The 21451-nt window shown below is 37.9% G+C and overlaps 1 protein-coding gene and 1 pseudogene across 1 annotated transcript; one reads left to right on the forward strand and one right to left on the reverse strand.

The window, feature by feature from the left end:
- Nucleotides 1-7923, forward strand: part of LOC117371580 (dynein axonemal heavy chain 1-like) — an 8629-nt pseudogene extending 706 nt beyond the window's left edge.
- A 356-nt stretch (nucleotides 7924-8279) lies between these two features.
- dnah1 (dynein, axonemal, heavy chain 1) lies at nucleotides 8280-20881 on the reverse strand. Its single transcript, XM_055222006.1, has 46 exons — nucleotides 20861-20881; nucleotides 20312-20318; nucleotides 20058-20202; nucleotides 19714-19852; nucleotides 19497-19623; nucleotides 19270-19425; nucleotides 18924-19176; nucleotides 18647-18809; nucleotides 18359-18568; nucleotides 17953-18251; nucleotides 17667-17817; nucleotides 17272-17465; nucleotides 16975-17200; nucleotides 16773-16892; nucleotides 16604-16686; nucleotides 16374-16515; nucleotides 16101-16256; nucleotides 15722-15920; nucleotides 15395-15648; nucleotides 15038-15250; nucleotides 14778-14942; nucleotides 14554-14675; nucleotides 14364-14469; nucleotides 14094-14273; nucleotides 13869-14009; nucleotides 13639-13802; nucleotides 13363-13476; nucleotides 13100-13288; nucleotides 12915-13020; nucleotides 12702-12815; nucleotides 12483-12632; nucleotides 12295-12381; nucleotides 12031-12217; nucleotides 11866-11957; nucleotides 11643-11797; nucleotides 11390-11567; nucleotides 11119-11313; nucleotides 10895-11014; nucleotides 10653-10811; nucleotides 10472-10576; nucleotides 10260-10400; nucleotides 10023-10183; nucleotides 9787-9944; nucleotides 9519-9692; nucleotides 8591-8763; nucleotides 8280-8522 (listed from the first exon to the last, which is right to left on the reverse strand). Exons 1-46 carry the CDS (start codon nucleotides 20879-20881, stop codon nucleotides 8280-8282), a joined length of 7137 nt encoding a protein of 2378 aa, XP_055077981.1.
- Between the last annotated feature and the right edge of the window lie 570 nt (nucleotides 20882-21451).

Raw genomic sequence — 21451 nt, forward strand, 5'->3', positions numbered from 1 at the left:
TAAGGTGAAACGTATAAAGAAGCAGCTGAAAGACTGTCAGGCCATGGCCCAAACCTACAATAACAGAGAGCGTCTGCTTGGGCTGCCCTTGACAAATGTAAGGAGAATTTTTCTACACATTTTCAAAAGAAAAACATTGCTGGGGAAGAAGATGTCAAATAATTAAACAATCTGTTGTAGCGGTACAAGGCCTGTCAAAGAAAACACTGTCAACTCACCCTTGTATTTTCTTTCATCACATCACATTCTCTTTTAATCAAGCTCTTGTGTCTTCTAGTATGATCGTCTGCATAATTTAGTTGTGGAATTTCAGCCTTATGAGGACCTATGGACAACCACCTCCAACTGGTTACGCTGGCATGAAAGCTGGCTCAATGACCCTCTGACATCAGTTGACTCTGAACAGCTTGAACGCAGTGTCACTGAGGCTTACAAGATCATGCACAAATGTGTCAAACTGTTTAAAGATAATCCAGGCAAGAAATTGAAAGCAAGTGTCAAAATGAATATGAAAGCAAATATGATTTTTTTTTTCCTCCTGTGAACCAGGATGTCATATGGTGGCAGCTTTAATTCGCAGCAGAATTGAGGAATTCCGACCTTACATTCCACTCATTCAAGGACTTAACAATCCTGGAATGAGAAGTCGCCATTGGGAGATGCTTTCAGAGCGTATTCACATGAAGGTCCAATTCCAAGCCAAACTGACCTTCTCACGCTGTCTTGAGCTTGGTTTGCAAAACTTTGGAGATCAAATAGCACAAGTGGCTGAGGTGGCAGGGAAAGAATACGCCATTGAAAGGGTAGAGACAGGTTTTTTTTTTAAACACAACATGGGCAATATATTGCTTTGATAATCTCAAATGTATAGGATTGCATTGTAACAGTTATTTAGTAACTTTTTAGTAACTATGACAATTGATTCTTGTTCCCATTCTCATTTAGGCACTTGATAAAATGAAAGATGAATGGTCAACTTTAGTCATCGATGTGCTGCCATACAAGAACACAGGAACCTACATTCTCAAAAGTCCAGATGAAGCTTCCCAACTGCTAGACGACCACATTGTCATGACCCAGAGCATGGCATTCTCACCATTTAAAAAATCCTTTGAAAGTCGCATAATCAATTGGGAGAGCAAACTGAAAATGACTCAAGTACAACTATAGATATCACATTGTACATCAAATCTAATTGCATTGCCACTAGTGTTTGTAATTGTGTGGTACTACACTCTTTCGGTTTTTTGTAGGATGTGCTAGAGGAATGGCTGACATGTCAGCGTTCTTTGCTTTACCTTGAGCCCATTTTCAGCTCCCCAGATATTAACCAACAACTGCCAGCTGAAGCACAGCGATACCATCAAATGGAAAAAAATGTGGACAATAGTCATGAAAAAAGCTAACAATAATCGCAAGGTTATAACTCATATTTGTTAACAAATTCAGAATGACCCACAGCACCAATATTGACTCATAGTCCTGTATACTGTATGCTCACATTACTGGTATGTTTTGTAGATAATTGAATTGTGTCCAGATGCCCGTTTATTGTCTACTCTGAAGATGTCCAACTCACTCTTAGAAGAAGTACAGAAAGGCCTCATTGAGTACTTGGAAACAAAGCGACGTTCCTTTCCAAGGTATCAGCCTTTTTTTGTGTGTCCAAGTCAATTGTCCCACATAAAATTTTATTATGTATTACTAAACTTACTTCTTGTTTTCAGGTTTTACTTTCTATCAGATGATGAGTTGCTTGAAATTTTGTCCAGACCAAAGATCCCACAGCTGTTCAGCCACAATTTACGCAAATGCTTTGAGAACATTGCGCGGGTTTGAAGTTTTAAAACACTTTTTGATGACAATTTTACTATATAGCTTGAGAAAAATATTCCATAAAGTTTTTGTTTGTGTTTTTCCAGCTCAAATTTCAGCCTGACTTACAAATGACTGACATGTACTCTGGAGAAGGGGAGGAAGTGAAGCTTTTCCAGTCTGTACGGCCTTCTGGGGATGTGGAAGACTGGCTCAAAAATGTAGAGAAGTCAATGAAAGCTACAGTAAAAGATAATATTGACCGATCATTAAAAGTCTACTGTGAGGTTTGTCACAACTGCAGTTAACTGCAGCATAGTAATTGGACTGTAGTTGGTATGGTTTGTATAAAAACACTTTTTTGTAACTTTAGCAACCTCGTGAGAAGTGGGTTTTGTCATGGCCTGGTCAGGTGGTGATTGCTGGATGCCAGGTATTCTGGACGGCTGAGGTTTCAGAAGCTATTGAGAAAGGGGACTTGGCTAACCGTCTTTATCCTCAACTGCAAACACAGGTGTGTAATAGTAATATATGCAATATTCTGATGACAATTAGTACTATACTGACAATCTCTTTAAAGTTGAGTAACTTAGTCCAGCTGGTCAGAGGAGATTTGTCCAGAATGCAAAGGGCAGTTCTGTCTGCCCTCATCGTCATAGAAGTACATGCTAAGATGTTGCCGCTGAAACTGGTCCAGCAGAAGGTTTCAATATTAATGACTTCGAGTGATCAGCCAGCTCAGGTAGGCTAAACAAATCTGTGAGACTTTGTAATTTGTAAACATGAAAATATTATTCTAATTACAACAGCTGCTTTAAAATTACTTTTAAAAATATTTCTTTCAATTTGTATTGTAAAAAAGTACAAAAAAATGCTCATGTATGTTATCGCATTACCTTTATAGATATTACTGGGCAAGAGATGACTTGTATGTCCGTGTGGGTAAATGCAGAGTTCTTGTATGGATATGAATATCTTGGTAACTCTGGGCGGCTGGTTATCACCCCACTGACAGACAGGTGAGATTCAAACTTTACACTTGTTTCAGAACAACAAAATAAATCCTTACCTTGTTCCATCATTTTGTTCTAGATGTTACTTAACTCTAACAGGGGCCCTTCATCTGAAATTTGGAGGGGCTCCTGCAGGTCCCAGCCGGCACAGGAAAGACTGAGACCACCAAAGATCTTGGAAAGGCCCTAGCAATTCAGACTGTAGTGTTCAACTGTTCAGATCAGCTGGACTTCAAGGCTATGGGGAAATTCTTTAAAGGACTTGCCAGGTTGAACACAGCCTAATACTAAAATATTACTAAGCACACTACACTAAATTAATGTTTCTTTTTATTTCCTGCTTTGTAGCTCTGGTGCTTGGGCATGCTTTGATGAATTTAATCGTATAGATGTAGAAGTGCTTTCTGTAGTAGCACAACAAATTACCACAATACAAAAAGCCCAACAGCAAAGAGTAAGACTGTTTTCTTTTAGTTAATTAATAAAGGCCCTTTAATAGCTAGGTATAAATACATAGATATAGGTAATGAATTAATACCGGTAATTGCTTTCAGGTGGAACGCTTTGAATTTGAGGGAACTGAAATTACACTTGTTCCGTCCTGTGCTGTGTTTATTACAATGAATCCTGGATATGCTGGCCGCACAGAACTGCCTGACAACCTTAAGGTACAGTATATTAAACCACTCTAACATCTATAAAATATAAAATTATAAAAATACACAATATATTCTTAGGCTCTGTTTCGTCCTGTGGCTATGATGGTGCCTAATTATGCTATGATTGCTGAGATTTCCTTATACTCGTTTGGGTTTAATGATGCCAAAATCCTTTCAAAGAAAATAACATCTACTTTTAAGCTATCCTCTGAACAACTCAGTTCACAGGTATGAACTTCATTAATTTATTTGCAGCTTAATACAAATCAAGTCAAGGCATTTTTATTATTCCAATATTCATTTTAATAACATTGTATTGGGTTCTTGTAGGATCATTATGACTTTGGTATGAGAGCTGTAAAAACTGTGATCTCGGCAGCTGGAAACCTCAAGAGAGAACATCCTGAGATGAATGAAGTAAGTCAGTTGTTTTCTGTTTAGATTGATTTCAAATTCCTTTGTTCACCATCTTGTTTTTTTTCCAATTTTCTGAAGGAGTTAATCTGTCTGCGGGCCATTAATGACGTCAATGTGCCAAAGTTTCTCCAAGATGACTTGAAACTATTCAATGGGATTGTGTCTGATCTGTTCCCCAAGACAAAACAGGAGCCAATCAATTATGGAACACTGGAGCAATCCATGCGCAGTGTTTGTACTGAGAAGAACTTGAAAGATGTTGATGGTTTGTGCTTCAAAGAAGGAATCATAATTTAGTGTTTACAGAACACTGTTAATAAACTACTGATTGTTTGTAGGGTTTATTCATAAATGTATTCAGCTTTATGAAACTACAGTGGTGAGACATGGTCTTATGCTTGTGGGACCTTCAGGATCGGGTAAAACAAGGGTAAGTGTTGTCACATTTTTAAATTATTTGTAAAGATTCTGTATGCAACATGTCTGTTCTTTTGTCAGTGTTATGAGGTACTGGCTGCAGCCATAACCGCTCTAAAAGGCCAGCCATCAGTGAGCGGCGGAGAGTATGAAGCTGTTAAGACATATGTTCTCAATCCCAAGTCTATCACCATGGGACAGCTTTATGGGGAGTATGACCTACTCACACAAGAATGGTAAGATATTAGCCGTAAATGGCTTAAATATATAAATGTTCAGGGTAAAATATGTTGACTTGTCCTGCATTTTAGGACTGATGGAATACTTTCAGCTCTTGTTCGTGGAGGGGCATCATCTATGGACCAAGAGAGGAAGTGGTACATGTTTGATGGACCTGTGGATGCTGTGTGGATTGAGAACATGAACACAGTGCTGGATGACAACAAAAACTGTGCCTAAGCTCAGGGGAAATTATCAAGCTCACAGATGTAAGGCCAAACACAGCTTTCACTATGTCTTGTGCAGAAGAATTCCCAAATAATTCTCTAACTAACTTTTCTACAGGTGATGACTATGATGTTTGAGGTACAGGACTTGGCTGTGGCTTCCCCAGCTACAGTGTCCCGCTGTGGGATGGTCTATCTGGAGCCTAGTATTCTGGGCCTAACCCCTTTTACAGAAAGCTGGCTGAAGCAGATACCTGATGCTTTAAAACCTTACTCAGACCAGCTTACTTCCCTCTTCTCCAGGTTCCTCAAGGTTAAATTGACCAAATATTCTGATACTTTGCCCAACATTTGTGTTAAATTAGCTTTTTGCGCATTTCTGCCATTTTTTTTGTTTTAACCGGATGTTTCTTGCAGGACTCAGTCAGATTCGTTCGTGGCCATGTTAAAGAGGTGATCAGATCCCTTGACAGCAACCTAACATGTAGTCTTCTTAAACTTATGGACTGCTTTTTTGACCCCTTCAATCCTAAAGAAGTAAGCTGATTTTCAAATAAACTTTGTATTATTTGTCATGTAGTTGCTCCTACAAACTACTGTTTAATGTATTATTATCAAAGAAAGAACGGCTACCACCTCAGCATAAAGTGGAGCGCTTAAAAGAAGTGATTGAGCCCTGGTTTTTCTTCTCTCTGGTGTGGAGTGTTGGAGCCACAGGAAATGCAACAAGTTGTCAGCACTTCAGCAACTGGCTCAGAGAGAAAATGGCAAATGAAAAAGTCTGAGATTATTTATGAAAAATATTATGTTTAATAAACGGATAATATGCTTAAGATGTTCATATTTTGCTTCCAGATTGAGTTATGTTTTTCCAGCTGCTGGTTTGGTTTACGACTACAAGCTCAACGATGGTGGAATAAGTAACTTTGAGGATGATGATGACGATCCAAACAAAAGCAAAGTAAAGTTGTTGTTTGCAAATGTTGCTTTTGCAGATACAACGTTACAACTTGATTTTTTTTATTTGGCTAGGTACAGTGGATCAGCTGGATGAAACATGCACCAGACGTTGTCATAACAGCAGAAACCAATTATGCAGACATTATTGTCCCCACTCCTGACACAGTGAGAATGACCTTTCTGCTTGACATGCTATTGAATAATAAGAAACCAGTAAGTGTTGTTTTTCCATCAAAAGTTTTGTTTAATGATTTATAAGAGATTGAAGTTTGAATTATATGTCTACTAGGTTCTGTGTATTGGTCCAACTGGAACTGGGAAGACCCTCACTATGTCAGATAAATTACTCAAAAACATGTCGCAGACTTCATTACCCACTTTCTTATGTTCTCTGCTCGTACTTCAGCGAACCAGACTCAAGATTACATCGACAATAAACTAGACAAAAGGTTTGTGATCATATATTTTAGTCCAGTCCAGGCACAGCAGTATATTGAATGTAAGGTGTGCATATGTTTGCTTGTCAGACGGAAAAAATGTATTTGGGCCTCCAAAGGGAAAGTATTTCATCTTCTTCATTGATGACTTAAACATGCCAATGTTAGAAACATATGGCGCTCAACCTCCTATTGAGCTTCTCCGACAGTGGATGGACCACGGGGGCTGGTATGACAGGAAGCAGATAGGTACCGTGCACATGTTTACTTTGTGTGATATTACCAAACGACTGATTCACCTTCTGCAACATTTGAACTGAAACTTTGCATTGTCCATTTACAGGCAACTTTAGACACTTGGTAGATATAAATTTTGCCTGTGCCATGGGGCCTCCTGGGGGAGGACGAAATCCCATCACACCACGATTCTCCCGGCACTTCAACTTCTTGTCTTTTACTGAAATGGATGATGTCAGCAAGAAGCACATTTTTACCACCATTCTAGGCAGTTGGATGGGTAAGGATGACCTTTTACACTTTTACGCTAAATTAACAAGACCGGTTTGCCAGAACAACATTCTCAAAAGTCTTGTGTCAGCTCAGTTAGGCCAGGAGTTTCTGAACTAGCACCATAACCAACCTAGGGGAAAAGGTTTAATACAGACTTGATTTTCTCTAGAGCATTGTTACTGCTCAGATCATTGTGGGATGAGGGGTTATGCAACGCACCATATCCAGTGTCAAAATTAATTAAATTAAAACATTCAAATTTATCATTTGCTAAGAACTTAATGGGTAGATTACAGCAACTGCGGACGGTCCGATGTGATACTGGCATCAGATATCGCAGAAATTGAAAACTCAGGTGGATCAGATATCACCTCTCAAGATAACGGTTTAGCCAATATCCCATTTTGGTCTATAAATTGGTGTAATAAGATGATTTAATGGCCAGTGTTGTCCAAAAACATCTCATAATATTAATCTTGTATTTTTACAAAGCTGTTTTGTAGTCACAAAACACATTTGAAATTGAGTTCAGACTGTGGAGGAAGAAATGTGACTATTTTCTTTGTTTTAAATGGCAATGTTTGTGTCGTTTATGGTCATCCATTTTATTTCTCTTTAAGACAAGAACATTTTGTTGAAAACTGAGATTATTCAGTGTGAGATATATATATATATATATATATATATATATATATATATATATATATAGTACACCTCACCATATTCTGAGCATGAGGTGTAAGTGTTTGTCAACTTTTTTCCTCAGCGCCAGCGATCCAGTCACTGAATGAGGCTCTTGTTGAGGCCACAATTCGAGTCTACTCTACAATAACTTCTCAGCTTCTTCCAACTCCAGCCAAATCTCATTACACATTCAACCTCAGAGACCTGTCCAAGGTTTTCCAGGGCATGCTCATGGCTAATGCCAACACAGTTGAGGTAGTGACAAATATTGCATGCAGTTGTTGTTTCTATTGTAATCAAGATGATTTTTCTTATGCTGTAGGAGAAATCACAGTTGCTCCAATTGTGGTACCATGAAAGCTGCCGGGTGTTTCAGGATCGCCTTGTCTGTGTTGAAGACAGAGAATGGTTTAGCACACTCCTGAAAGATTGCGTCCAAGACTTTAGCTGCAAAGTTGAAGACATTTTGACATGTGAGCCAGTTTTATTTGGAGACTTCATGGTTCTTGGAGCCGACCCTAAAATATATACCTTAATTGACGACAAAGATGAGGTTTGTATTTAAGAAGAGGAGGTAACTTTGAATATTATTTATGTTTGAGTTTTATAGGCTTTCTTGTTATTATTTTCAATGCACATAAAATTTTTCTTATAAGTACAGTTAAAGTCCCACCGTGTAATATATATATATATATATATATATATATATATATATATATATATATATATATATATATATATATATATATATATATATATATATATATATATATATATATATATATATATATATATATATATATATATTACACGGTGGGACTTTAACTGTACTTATAAGAAAAATTTTATGTGCATTGAAAATAATAACAAGAAAGCCTATAAAACTCAAACATAAATAATATTCAAAGTTACCTCCTCTTCTTAAATACAAACCTCATCTTTGTCGTCAATTAAGGTATATATTTTAGGGTCGGCTCCAAGAACCATGAAGTCTCCAAATAAAACTGGCTCACATGTCAAAATGTCTTCAACTTTGCAGCTAAAGTCTTGGACGCAATCTTTCAGGAGTGTGCTAAACCATTCTCTGTCTTCAACACAGACAAGGCGATCCTGAAACACCCGGCAGCTTTCATGGTACCACAATTGGAGCAACTGTGATTTCTCCTACAGCATAAGAAAAATCATCTTGATTACAATAGAAACAACAACTGCATGCAAATATTTGTCACTACCTCAACTGTGTTGGCATTAGCCATGAGCATGCCCTGGAAAACCTTGGACAGGTCTCTGAGGTTGAATGTGTAATGAGATTTGGCTGGAGTTGGAAGAAGCTGAGAAGTTATTGTAGAGTAGACTCGAATTGTGGCCTCAACAAGAGCCTCATTCAGTGACTGGATCGCTGGCGCTGAGGAAAAAAGTTGACAAACACTTACACCTCATGCTCAGAATATGGTGAGGTGTACTATATATATATATATATATATATATATATATATATATATATATCTCACACTGAATAATCTCAGTTTTCAACAAAATGTTCTTGTCTTAAAGAGAAATAAAATGGATGACCATAAACGACACAAACATTGCCATTTAAAACAAAGAAAATAGTCACATTTCTTCCTCCACAGTCTGAACTCAATTTCAAATGTGTTTTGTGACTACAAAACAGCTTTGTAAAAATACAAGATTAATATTATGAGATGTTTTTGGACAACACTGGCCATTAAATCATCTTATTACACCAATTTATAGACCAAAATGGGATATTGGCTAAACCGTTATCTTGAGAGGTGATATCTGATCCACCTGAGTTTTCAATTTCTGCGATATCTGATGCCAGTATCACATCGGACCGTCCGCAGTTGCTGTAATCTACCCATTAAGTTCTTAGCAAATGATAAATTTGAATGTTTTAATTTAATTAATTTTGACACTGGATATGGTGCGTTGCATAACCCCTCATCCCACAATGATCTGAGCAGTAACAATGCTCTAGAGAAAATCAAGTCTGTATTAAACCTTTTCCCCTAGGTTGGTTATGGTGCTAGTTCAGAAACTCCTGGCCTAACTGAGCTGACACAAGACTTTTGAGAATGTTGTTCTGGCAAACCGGTCTTGTTAATTTAGCGTAAAAGTGTAAAAGGTCATCCTTACCCATCCAACTGCCTAGAATGGTGGTAAAAATGTGCTTCTTGCTGACATCATCCATTTCAGTAAAAGACAAGAAGTTGAAGTGCCGGGAGAATCGTGGTGTGATGGGATTTCGTCCTCCCCCAGGAGGCCCCATGGCACAGGCAAAATTTATATCTACCAAGTGTCTAAAGTTGCCTGTAAATGGACAATGCAAAGTTTCAGTTCAAATGTTGCAGAAGGTGAATCAGTCGTTTGGTAATATCACACAAAGTAAACATGTGCACGGTACCTATCTGCTTCCTGTCATACCAGCCCCCGTGGTCCATCCACTGTCGGAGAAGCTCAATAGGAGGTTGAGCGCCATATGTTTCTAACATTGGCATGTTTAAGTCATCAATGAAGAAGATGAAATACTTTCCCTTTGGAGGCCCAAATACATTTTTCCGTCTGACAAGCAAACATATGCACACCTTACATTCAATATACTGCTGTGCCTGGACTGGACTAAAATATATGATCACAAACCTTTTGTCTAGTTTATTGTCGATGTAATCTTGAGTCTGGTTCGCTGAAGTACGAGCAGAGAACATAAGAAAGTGGGTAATGAAGTCTGCCGACATGTTTTTGAGTAATTTATCTGACATAGTGAGGGTCTTCCCAGTTCCAGTTGGACCAATACACAGAACCTAGTAGACATATAATTCAAACTTCAATCTCTTATAAATCATTAAACAAAACTTTTGATGGAAAAACAACACTTACTGGTTTCTTATTATTCAATAGCATGTCAAGCAGAAAGGTCATTCTCACTGTGTCAGGAGTGGGGACAATAATGTCTGCATAATTGGTTTCTGCTGTTATGACAACGTCTGGTGCATGTTTCATCCAGCTGATCCACTGTACCTAGCCAAAATAAAAAAATCAAGTTGTAACGTTGTATCTGCAAAAGCAACATTTGCAAACAACAACTTTACTTTGCTTTTGTTTGGATCGTCATCATCATCCTCAAAGTTACTTATTCCACCATCGTTGAGCTTGTAGTCGTAAACCAAACCAGCAGCTGGAAAACATAACTCAATCTGGAAGCAAAATATGAACATCTTAAGCATATTATCCGTTTATTAAACATAATATTTTTCATAAATAATCTCAGACTTTTTCATTTGCCATTTTCTCTCTGAGCCAGTTGCTGAAGTGCTGACAACTTGTTGCATTTCCTGTGGCTCCAACACTCCACACCAGAGAGAAGAAAAACCAGGGCTCAATCACTTCTTTTAAGCGCTCCACTTTATGCTGAGGTGGTAGCCGTTCTTTCTTTGATAATAATACATTAAACAGTAGTTTGTAGGAGCAACTACATGACAAATAATACAAAGTTTATTTGAAAATCAGCTTACTTCTTTAGGATTGAAGGGGTCAAAAAAGCAGTCCATAAGTTTAAGAAGACTACATGTTAGGTTGCTGTCAAGGGATCTGATCACCTCTTTAACATGGCCACGAACGAATCTGACTGAGTCCTGCAAGAAACATCCGGTTAAAACAAAAAAAATGGCAGAAATGCGCAAAAAGCTAATTTAACACAAATGTTGGGCAAAGTATCAGAATATTTGGTCAATTTAACCTTGAGGAACCTGGAGAAGAGGGAAGTAAGCTGGTCTGAGTAAGGTTTTAAAGCATCAGGTATCTGCTTCAGCCAGCTTTCTGTAAAAGGGGTTAGGCCCAGAATACTAGGCTCCAGATAGACCATCCCACAGCGGGACACTGTAGCTGGGGAAGCCACAGCCAAGTCCTGTACCTCAAACATCATAGTCATCACCTGTAGAAAAGTTAGTTAGAGAATTATTTGGGAATTCTTCTGCACAAGACATAGTGAAAGCTGTGTTTGGCCTTACATCTGTGAGCTTGATAATTTCCCCTGAGCTTAGGCACAGTTTTTTGTTGTCATCCAGCACTGTGTTCATGTTCTCAATCCACACAGCATCCACAGGTCCATCAAACATGTACCACTTCCTCTCTTGGTCCATAGATGATGCCCCTCCACGAACAAGAGCTGAAAGTATTCCATCAGTCCTAAAATGCAGGACAAGTCAACATATTTTACCCTGAACATTTATATATTTAAGCCATTTACGGCTAATATCTTACCATTCTTGTGTGAGTAGGTCATACTCCCCATAAAGCTGTCCCATGGTGATAGACTTGGGATTGAGAACATATGTCTTAACAGCTTCATACTCTCCGCCGCTCACTGATGGCTGGCCTTTTAGAGCGGTTATGGCTGCAGCCAGTACCTCATAACACTGACAAAAGAACAGACATGTTGCATACAGAATCTTTACAAATAATTTAAAAATGTGACAACACTTACCCTTGTTTTACCCGATCCTGAAGGTCCCACAAGCATAAGACCATGTCTCACCACTGTAGTTTCATAAAGCTGAATACATTTATGAATAAACCCTACAAACAATCAGTAGTTTATTAACAGTGTTCTGTAAACACTAAATTATGATTCCTTCTTTGAAGCACAAACCATCAACATCTTTCAAGTTCTTCTCAGTACAAACACTGCGCATGGATTGCTCCAGTGTTCCATAATTGATTGGCTCCTGTTTTGTCTTGGGGAACAGATCAGACACAATCCCATTGAATAGTTTCAAGTCATCTTGGAGAAACTTTGGCACATTGACGTCATTAATGGCCCGCAGACAGATTAACTCCTTCAGAAAATTGGAAAAAAAACAAGATGGTGAACAAAGGAATTTGAATCAATCTAAACAGAAAACAACTGACTTACTTCATTCATCTCAGGATGTTCTCTCTTGAGGTTTCCAGCTGCCGAGATCACAGTTTTTACAGCTCTCATACCAAAGTCATAATGATCCTACAAGAACCCAATACAATGTTATTAAAATGAATATTGGAATAATAAAATGCCTTGACTTGATTTGTATTAAGCTGCAAATAAATTAATGAAGTTCATACCTGTGAACTGAGTTGTTCAGAGGATAGCTTAAAAGTAGATGTTATTTTCTTTGAAAGGATTTTGGCATCATTAAACCCAAACGAGTATAAGGAAATCTCAGCAATCATAGCATAATTAGGCACCATCATAGCCACAGGACGAAACAGAGCCTAAGAATATATTGTGTATTTTTATAATTTTATATTTTATAGATGTTAGAGTGGTTTAATATACTGTACCTTAAGGTTGTCAGGCAGTTCTGTGCGGCCAGCATATCCAGGATTCATTGTAATAAACACAGCACAGGACGGAACAAGTGTAATTTCAGTTCCCTCAAATTCAAAGCGTTCCACCTGAAAGCAATTACCGGTATTAATTCATTACCTATATCTATGTATTTATACCTAGCTATTAAAGGCCTTTATTAATTAACTAAAAGAAAACAGTCTTACTCTTTGCTGTTGGGCTTTTTGTATTGTGGTAATTTGTTGTGCTACTACAGAAAGCACTTCTACATCTATACGATTAAATTCATCAAAGCATGCCCAAGCACCAGAGCTACAAAGCAGGAAATAAAAAGAAACATTAATTTAGTGTAGTGTGCTTAGTAATATTTTAGTATTAGGCTGTGTTCAACCTGGCAAGTCCTTTAAAGAATTTCCCCATAGCCTTGAAGTCCAGCTGATCTGAACAGTTGAACACTACAGTCTGAATTGCTAGGGCCTTTCCAAGATCTTTGGTGGTCTCAGTCTTTCCTGTGCCGGCTGGACCTGCAGGAGCCCCTCCAAATTTCAGATGAAGGGCCCCTGTTAGAGTTAAGTAACATCTAGAACAAAATGATGGAACAAGGTAAGGATTTATTTTGTTTGTTCTGAAACAAGTGTAAAGTTTGAATCTCACCTGTCTGTCAGTGGGGTGATAACCAGCCGCCCAGAGTTACCAAGATATTCATATCCATACAAGAACTCTGCATTTACCACACGGACATACAAGTCATCTCTTGCCCAGTAATATCTATAAAGGTAATGCGATAACATACATGAGCATTTTTTTGTACTTTTTTACAATACAAATTGAAAGAAATATTTTTAAAAGTAATTTTAAAGCAGCTGTTGTAATTAGAATAATATTTTCATGTTTACAAATTACAAAGTCTCACAGATTTGTTTAGCCTACCTGAGCTGGCTGATCCACTCGAAGTCATTAATATTTGAAACCTTCTGCTGGACCAGTTCAGCGGCAACATCTTTAGCATGTACTTCTATGACGATGAGGGCAGACAGAACTGCCCTTTGCATTCTGGACAAATCTCCTCTGACCAGCTGGACTAAGTTACTCAACTTTAAAGAGATTGTCAGTATAGTACTAATTGTCATCAGAATATTGCATATATTACTATTACACACCTGTGTTTGCAGTTGAGGATAAAGACGGTTAGCCAAGTCCCCTTTCTCAATAGCTTCTGAAACCTCAGCCGTCCAGAATACCTGGCATCCAGCAATCACCACCTGACCAGGCCATGACAAAACCCACTTCTCACGAGGTTGCTAAAGTTACAAAAAGTGTTTTTATACAAACCATACCAACTACAGTCCAATTACTATGCTGCAGTTAACTGCAGTGTGACAAACCTCACAGTAGACTTTTAATGATCGGTCAATATTATCTTTTACTGTAGCTTTCATTGACTTCTCTACATTTTTGAGCCAGTCTTCCACATCCCCAGAAGGCCGTACAGACTGGAAAAGCTTCACTTCCTCCCCTTCTCCAGAGTACATGTCAGTCATTTGTAAGTCAGGCTGAAATTTGAGCTGGAAAAACACAAACAAAAAACTTTATGGAATATTTTTCTCAAGCTATATAGTAAAATTGTCATCAAAAAGTGTTTTAAAACTTCAAACCCGCGCAATGTTCTCAAAGCATTTGCGTAAATGTGGCTGAACAGCTGTGGGATCTTTGGTCTGGGACAAAATTTCAAGCAACTCATCATCTGATAGAAAGTAAAACCTGAAAACAAGAAGTAAGTTTAGTAATACATAATAAAATTTTATGTGGGACAATTGACTTGGACACACAAAAAAAGGCTGATACCTTGGAAAGGAACGTCGCTTTGTTTCCAAGTACTCAATGAGGCCTTTCTGTACTTCTTCTAAGAGTGAGTTGGACATCTTCAGAGTAGACAATAAACGGGCATCTGGACACAATTCAATTATCTACAAAACATACCAGTAATGTGAGCATACAGTATACAGGACTATGAGTCAATATTGGTGCTGTGGGTCATTCTGAATTTGTTAACAAATATGAGTTATAACCTTGCGATTATTGTTAGCTTTTTTCATGACTATTGTCCACATTTTTTCCATTTGATGGTATCGCTGTGCTTCAGCTGGCAGTTGTTGGTTAATATCTGGGGAGCTGAAAATGGGCTCAAGGTAAAGCAAAGAACGCTGACATGTCAGCCATTCCTCTAGCACATCCTACAAAAAACCGAAAGAGTGTAGTACCACACAATTACAAACACTAGTGGCAATGCAATTAGATTTGATGTACAATGTGATATCTATAGTTGTACTTGAGTCATTTTCAGTTTGCTCTCCCAATTGATTATGCGACTTTCAAAGGATTTTTTAAATGGTGAGAATGCCATGCTCTGGGTCATGACAATGTGGTCGTCTAGCAGTTGGGAAGCTTCATCTGGACTTTTGAGAATGTAGGTTCCTGTGTTCTTGTATGGCAGCACATCGATGACTAAAGTTGACCATTCATCTTTCATTTTATCAAGTGCCTAAATGAGAATGGGAACAAGAATCAATTGTCATAGTTACTAAAAAGTTACTAAATAACTGTTACAATGCAATCCTATACATTTGAGATTATCAAAGCAATATATTGCCCATGTTGTGTTTAAAAAAAAAAAACCTGTCTCTACCCTTTCAATGGCGTATTCTTTCCCTGCCACCTCAGCCACTTGTGCTATTTGATCTCCAAAGTTTTGCAAACCAAGCTCAAGACAGCGTGAGAAGGTCAGTTTGGCTTGGAATTGGACCTTCATGTGAATACGCTCTGAAAGCATCTCCCAATGGCGACTTCTCATTCCAGGATTGTTAAGTCCTTGAATGAGTGGAATGTAAGGTCGGAATTCCTCAATTCTGCTGCGAATTAAAGCTGCCACCATATGACATCCTGGTTCACAGGAGGAAAAAAAAAATCATATTTGCTTTCATATTCATTTTGACACTTGCTTTCAATTTCTTGCCTGGATTATCTTTAAACAGTTTGACACATTTGTGCATGATCTTGTAAGCCTCAGTGACACTGCGTTCAAGCTGTTCAGAGTCAACTGATGTCAGAGGGTCATTGAGCCAGCTTTCATGCCAGCGTAACCAGTTGGAGGTGGTTGTCCATAGGTCCTCATAAGGCTGAAATTCCACAACTAAATTATGCAGACGATCATACTAGAAGACACAAGAGCTTGATTAAAAGAGAATGTGATGTGATGAAAGAAAATACAAGGGTGAGTTGACAGTGTTTTCTTTGACAGGCCTTGTACCGCTACAACAGATTGTTTAATTATTTGACATCTTCTTCCCCAGCAATGTTTTTCTTTTGAAAATGTGTAGAAAAATTCTCCTTACATTTGTCAAGGGCAGCCCAAGCAGACGCTCTCTGTTATTGTAGGTTTGGGCCATGGCCTGACAGTCTTTCAGCTGCTTCTTTATACGTTTCACCTTATTGGCCAACTCATGTGCATGGTCCATGTCAGCAAAACCCCCAAATCCAGCAACCAGCATCTACATTCATAGACATCATCAGTTACAGGATGAATGCATAGCAGTTTAGGAAGCATAGTTTGGGAGAGTAAAAAAAAAATAATTTAATTAAATAAATGTTTATCTTTTCTAACATACTTGTAAAGACGTAATCTCTTCTTCAAAGCTGTTCTGTTCACTCTGCTGAATTTTTTGAAAATGCTCCTTATCCTCTTTGTGTTGTGCAATTGTCTTTTCTATCTGTCTGAAAATCTTCTGAGGCCACCCAATTGCAGCCCACCTGTATACACATTAAAAGGTTTTAATAAATTGTAGGTGAATTGGGTTCATTCCAGACCATGCGTTTAGAGAGGTAAACATTTTCTCACTTCTTATTGAAATCATCGTCTGGTAGCAAATACAAGAAATCCTCCAAGACATCATATTCTGCAAGTGTCTTTTTAAGTCGCTCCTGTTTTAAAGAGACAGCTATTAAAGCAAGTTTTCATCTACAAAATATAACGCATAATATAATGCATATGTTATCGATTTAGGCACATTATAAACTCTTAGCTGTTCAGGAATTTGCTTCATCCACTCTGTCATTTCAGATAGTTCCTCAACTGATTTTTGCTTTTCACAAAGTTTTCTGTTTATCATGATGCATTCGTCACAGGCCTAAACAGAGTGCAATAGATTCAAAGTTACAGTAAGACAAACTCCATATATTCATGGTATTTGAGAAATACAACCCACATACATTGTCAATCTGCTTACGAAGCCTTTGAGCAAATTGGTCCTGCAATGACTTGGCCAGAGCTTTTCTTTTGTTGCACAATGCATGGCGAACAGTCTCTACCTGTACAGTGAATGGTCCAATGTTGATAAAGAGGGGTAGTGTTTGTTCAAGTCTCTCTTTTTCTTTTAAATGTTGTTCCACTTCTTTTTTCACCACCTGGGATGTCATCTCTGTCTGTGTACTAGATCTGAATTTAAAATACAAACAAAACATTAAACGTTTACTAATAAACGTTAACTATCATTGTTATACACTTACTTGAGCAGTGTTTCAATATCTTGGTTATGTAGTTCCAAATATTTCATGTATTCAGCTGCATAGGCCCTCAAAGGAATGGATGCCTGTGAAAGAGCCACGTGTATCTTCTTTCTTTGCTCAATTACTTCAGGTTCCCACAAATTCACAGACTCCAGTAAAATATCTCCTCCAAAGAAGATATTTTCCATCACGAACTGTCACACAAAAGACAAGAGAAAATTAAACTAGTAGAACTAGTTGGAAACTAGAAGTTCATTTATTTGGATATTTTTTAACTGATTTTAAGACTGAAAATCACACTCGGGAGTTTCTTGTTCTGACGCATAAGATTATACCACTGTGCCATGACATTAAGATACATCCTGTTTAGACTAATTCTCAACTTCAGTACAGACCCTTTCAACATGTGGAATATTCTCTGCCGTCACAATGCCTTTATCAAACAGCTTGACAAGTGATGAGGGAAAATTCTCAAGAGGAGTGTTATAATGAACCCCAGTTTGGTCCAGAACCAAGTCCACCAGGAACAAGGTGTTTTTCTTTGATCTAGGGAAGAAATACAAAGCTAAATAATTTTAACATGTAGAAATATGAAATGTGCTAAAAAATCTTAGCAGAATAAATTCATGATTAACATTGTTGTATGACTACAAAATATAGACGCGTTGATCATTTGCCTACTTGTAAGGGCTAGTAATGAGGTCTTCTCCCCAGACCAGATCTTCAGAACAAGTCAGGGTGCTATAACAAGCATCCATAATTCGTTGAGTAAGACTGGTCAGAGAGTTCTGCACAAGATAGCGCAGTGCATCTTGCATTTTGTAGCGCACCACATTCATCAGTTTCCTCAGCTTAGTTATCTCATACATTTTCCAAGAGGATTCATTCACATCGTAAGTGCCTCTCCCAATCTTTAGCAAGGCAGACCGAATGACTTTAGTCACTGTTGATATCCATGTCTCTCTAAGATATAAGTTCACCTGTAAATTAAGAAATTATTAGTGATACTTATCTTGTCATAGTTTCATAACTGTTGGAAAGTTATCTCTAGGCTTCTATACCAACTGTGCCAATATTGTCATCATACCTGAGTGTGCATTTGAGATTGTAAGGTTTCAAAATCCTTCAGCCAAAGCGGTTTGGTCATAGTAATATGAAACAGCTGCATGTTTGCCACTTTGTCACACTCACACCATATTTTAGATAATACAAACAGCACCTTTGGCTGTGTGAGTAGTGAGCAGAAGACAATCTTGGCACTTGTCTCCTTATAAGAAAAAGCAGGAGCTGGAATAGGCTCTAAGAAAGTGAAGGAAATGTATTTTAATCACACATTAGCCGGTATACAATGACAAATATCAAAGGGTGATGATGCACCTCTTTTAAGAACCAGTGGTTGTTCCTTCTTTGGAATAATAATATGTGAAAGCACCTGCACTGATTGATTCTTAACTACATAGTCAAATGTCATGCGGTTCATTGTCCTGCTGTAGTCTAGTTGTATCTGCTCCTCCAGACGCTTCACACAGTCTCCCAAACTGAACGCATTAAATCTCCATTACAATACATATCTCTCTCATTGTAACACTAAAGCAGTGAATTTCACCACTGTATATGAATCAAATTTAAATGATGTGCTGTTATCGGCTTACCTATTCAATCTAAGACCAGGAGTTGTGAGAGCATATTTTTTTATACGCTGGAGACTGCAGCTATCCAGTGATGTTCCTTCACAAATGGGCATGCAGTCAACACATAGATTATAAAGAAGAAGAGCTTCTGTGTTGTCCCTTAAATCTTTGGCATTCTTGATGCGCTGCACAAAGATACGTGGATCCTCTGCTTTGAATAACACTCGGATTCTAGGTACCCAGTATCTACCTTCTGTAATGTATGGCTTTTCCCCTGTGCAGTCAGTAAACAAAGAAAGAAAACAGATTTTTAAAAATGAGAAAACAATAAAAACATATAGTAAATACATCAATTCATGAAATGTACCAGTGAGTAGTGTCTTCTCTTGTTGTTGACTGAGGATAGAATTTCCACTTAAATCTTTCAGATGAACTTTTTCAACAAGGTACAGAGATGTTTCCTTGTTGTAGTCAAGAACCCCAACCAATTGCCAGTTGTATTCCTGGGTAAGGGCACCTGAATCTTTCATTAAAGAGATAAAAGCATTCTTAAATAACATTATTAATAAACAGTGGCATAAGAATATTACATACCAAATGAGACTTCAGTTGGCAGGAGGGCTTTGGCTGGAATAGGCTTTCGATCGCTTGATCCTTCAGTAACACCCAGAGAAAGCCAGTCTTCTGGGGTCCGGCAGTCAAATTCCACATTATCAAATATCTAAGAAAAAAGACACAATAGCAGAATACAGCCAGCACTAATTTTCTGTATTTACTGTGTAAATACTTAATACTGGGGGTTAAAACTTACCTCCAGTGGGAGATAGGGTGACACAGAGGATACACAGTCATTACTACTTTCCTGACACTTTGGCATAAGATTATTAGAGTCAATGCCATTTTCTTCCAGTAGATGTTCAATTTTCAATTGTGAGTATTCCCTTCGGCGTCTGTTTATCATAACACCAAAAGCAAAGGAACAGGTATTGGTTGTTAAGTGTGACTTGCCTTACTATTAGAGGTGGAGATTTTGTCACAATCACCCACCTCTATTTAATTTTATCAGTACATGGACATAAACAATTAAAGATAATGGACAATATTTAAAGCCACTGAGGATGGGAGGAGTAATGCTGTATTATGGCAAATACGAACCTTTCTATCTCTAATTTCCGTGGTATTTTTCCAGGAACAGTTTCATATGGAAGCTGAACTTTGGGCAGGTCTCCACCATTGCAGAAGTAAGAGGTCTGTGGTTGCTGGGGCATAGATTTATCAATAAACTTCTTTGATTCACTTCCTTGAGACAAACCAATTTCAGAGTTAATACAATAAGAGTACCAGTACAATGCTGACAAGTCAGATAGTTGATTAATGTTTTGCACCTTTTACTGTGTTGGCTGACTGACCCTCACGCTGAGAACAGAAGTGCATACATTATCATCAAAGAAACAACACTTATAATCAAATTTTTAAGCTTTACCTGCAGGACAAATGGAGATATGTTGACTGAATACAGGCCGGGTTGTTCATATACAGGATATCTGAATAAATTATGATAACATGCAGTGGTAGAGCCGTTGGGAGGCCCTGGTCCCATTTCCATCTATTGAAAAAGTCAACAAAAAGTGGACGTGAGAATATTAGCACAAATTGAACACTAGCCAGCTAACTCAGCGAGAACTATGTGTTACTTGAAGTTAGCATTAGTCCAATTTTGCTTATTGTCAAACCTGGTGGAATAACTTAATCTAGTCTCTCCTTACCTTATCTTAAGTGGTTTCATCAACTATCTTCAAACGCTAATAGTTTAATACTTTTCTTCGACCGAAACAAAATCTCTGTTTCTCAAACACTGCGTTAAGTGCGGTTGCCCTGGAGACTCTAACGGTCCACATATAGACTATAGACCCGCGCTCTGCGCTACGTGCGGTTGCTATGGTGACTAACGTACGCACCACGTACAGACCCAGGCGCATCTTACGCGTACACACAGTAAACCGTGTGTTTTGTGAGATAAATTTACTTACTGCAAAGTACGAAGTGGATTGGAGTCTTGCAATAGTTTTAAGGATGGGTCAAATGCAGAGGATAAATTTGACTATGTGGTCATGTTTACACCTGGGCATTGGTATCTGATTATTATCTTTTTCTACTATTGCTGCTTGTTTTGACCAGATAATGTCATATTATTTGTTTGCTCAGGATTAGAGAAAAGTCTACTCTTCTATTTCCTGTGGTTACAGTAAAAGTACGACACAGTCAGTCAGACACTGTTTAATAATGCTTTCTTTATTATTACAGGTTATTTAATAATCTAGCTACACATGTTCTTAATTAACTGTAGTTTAGGGCCATATCAGAAGAAATTATAAAATGTTTAAATTTAAATGTACCGTTGGTGGGAGCCTGTGTGTTATTTTTTAGAGTTATTACTACAAACTACTTGGCCATATTATTCAGCGTGTTCATACTGCTCTTATAGGCTATTACTTGCAATGTAGGCCTATTTACCTTCTTTTATAGATATTTTGGATTTGTGGAGCCCT

This window comes from Periophthalmus magnuspinnatus, chromosome 5 (assembly GCF_009829125.3).
Source record: "Periophthalmus magnuspinnatus isolate fPerMag1 chromosome 5, fPerMag1.2.pri, whole genome shotgun sequence".
Lineage (NCBI taxonomy): Eukaryota > Metazoa > Chordata > Actinopteri > Gobiiformes > Gobiidae > Periophthalmus > Periophthalmus magnuspinnatus.

Excerpts from the sequence above, each read along its gene's own strand:
- dnah1 (XM_055222006.1), bottom strand. The coding sequence starts at position 20,881 with ATGCGCCTGGGTCTGTACGTG. Across the intron at positions 16,687-16,772 it reads AACAGCTAAGAGTTTATAAT|GAGCGACTTAAAAAGACACT; the intron begins GTGCCTAAATCG and ends TCTTTAAAACAG. Across the intron at positions 13,477-13,638 it reads GAGTGGATCAGCCAGCTCAG|ATATTACTGGGCAAGAGATG; the intron begins GTAGGCTAAACA and ends TTACCTTTATAG.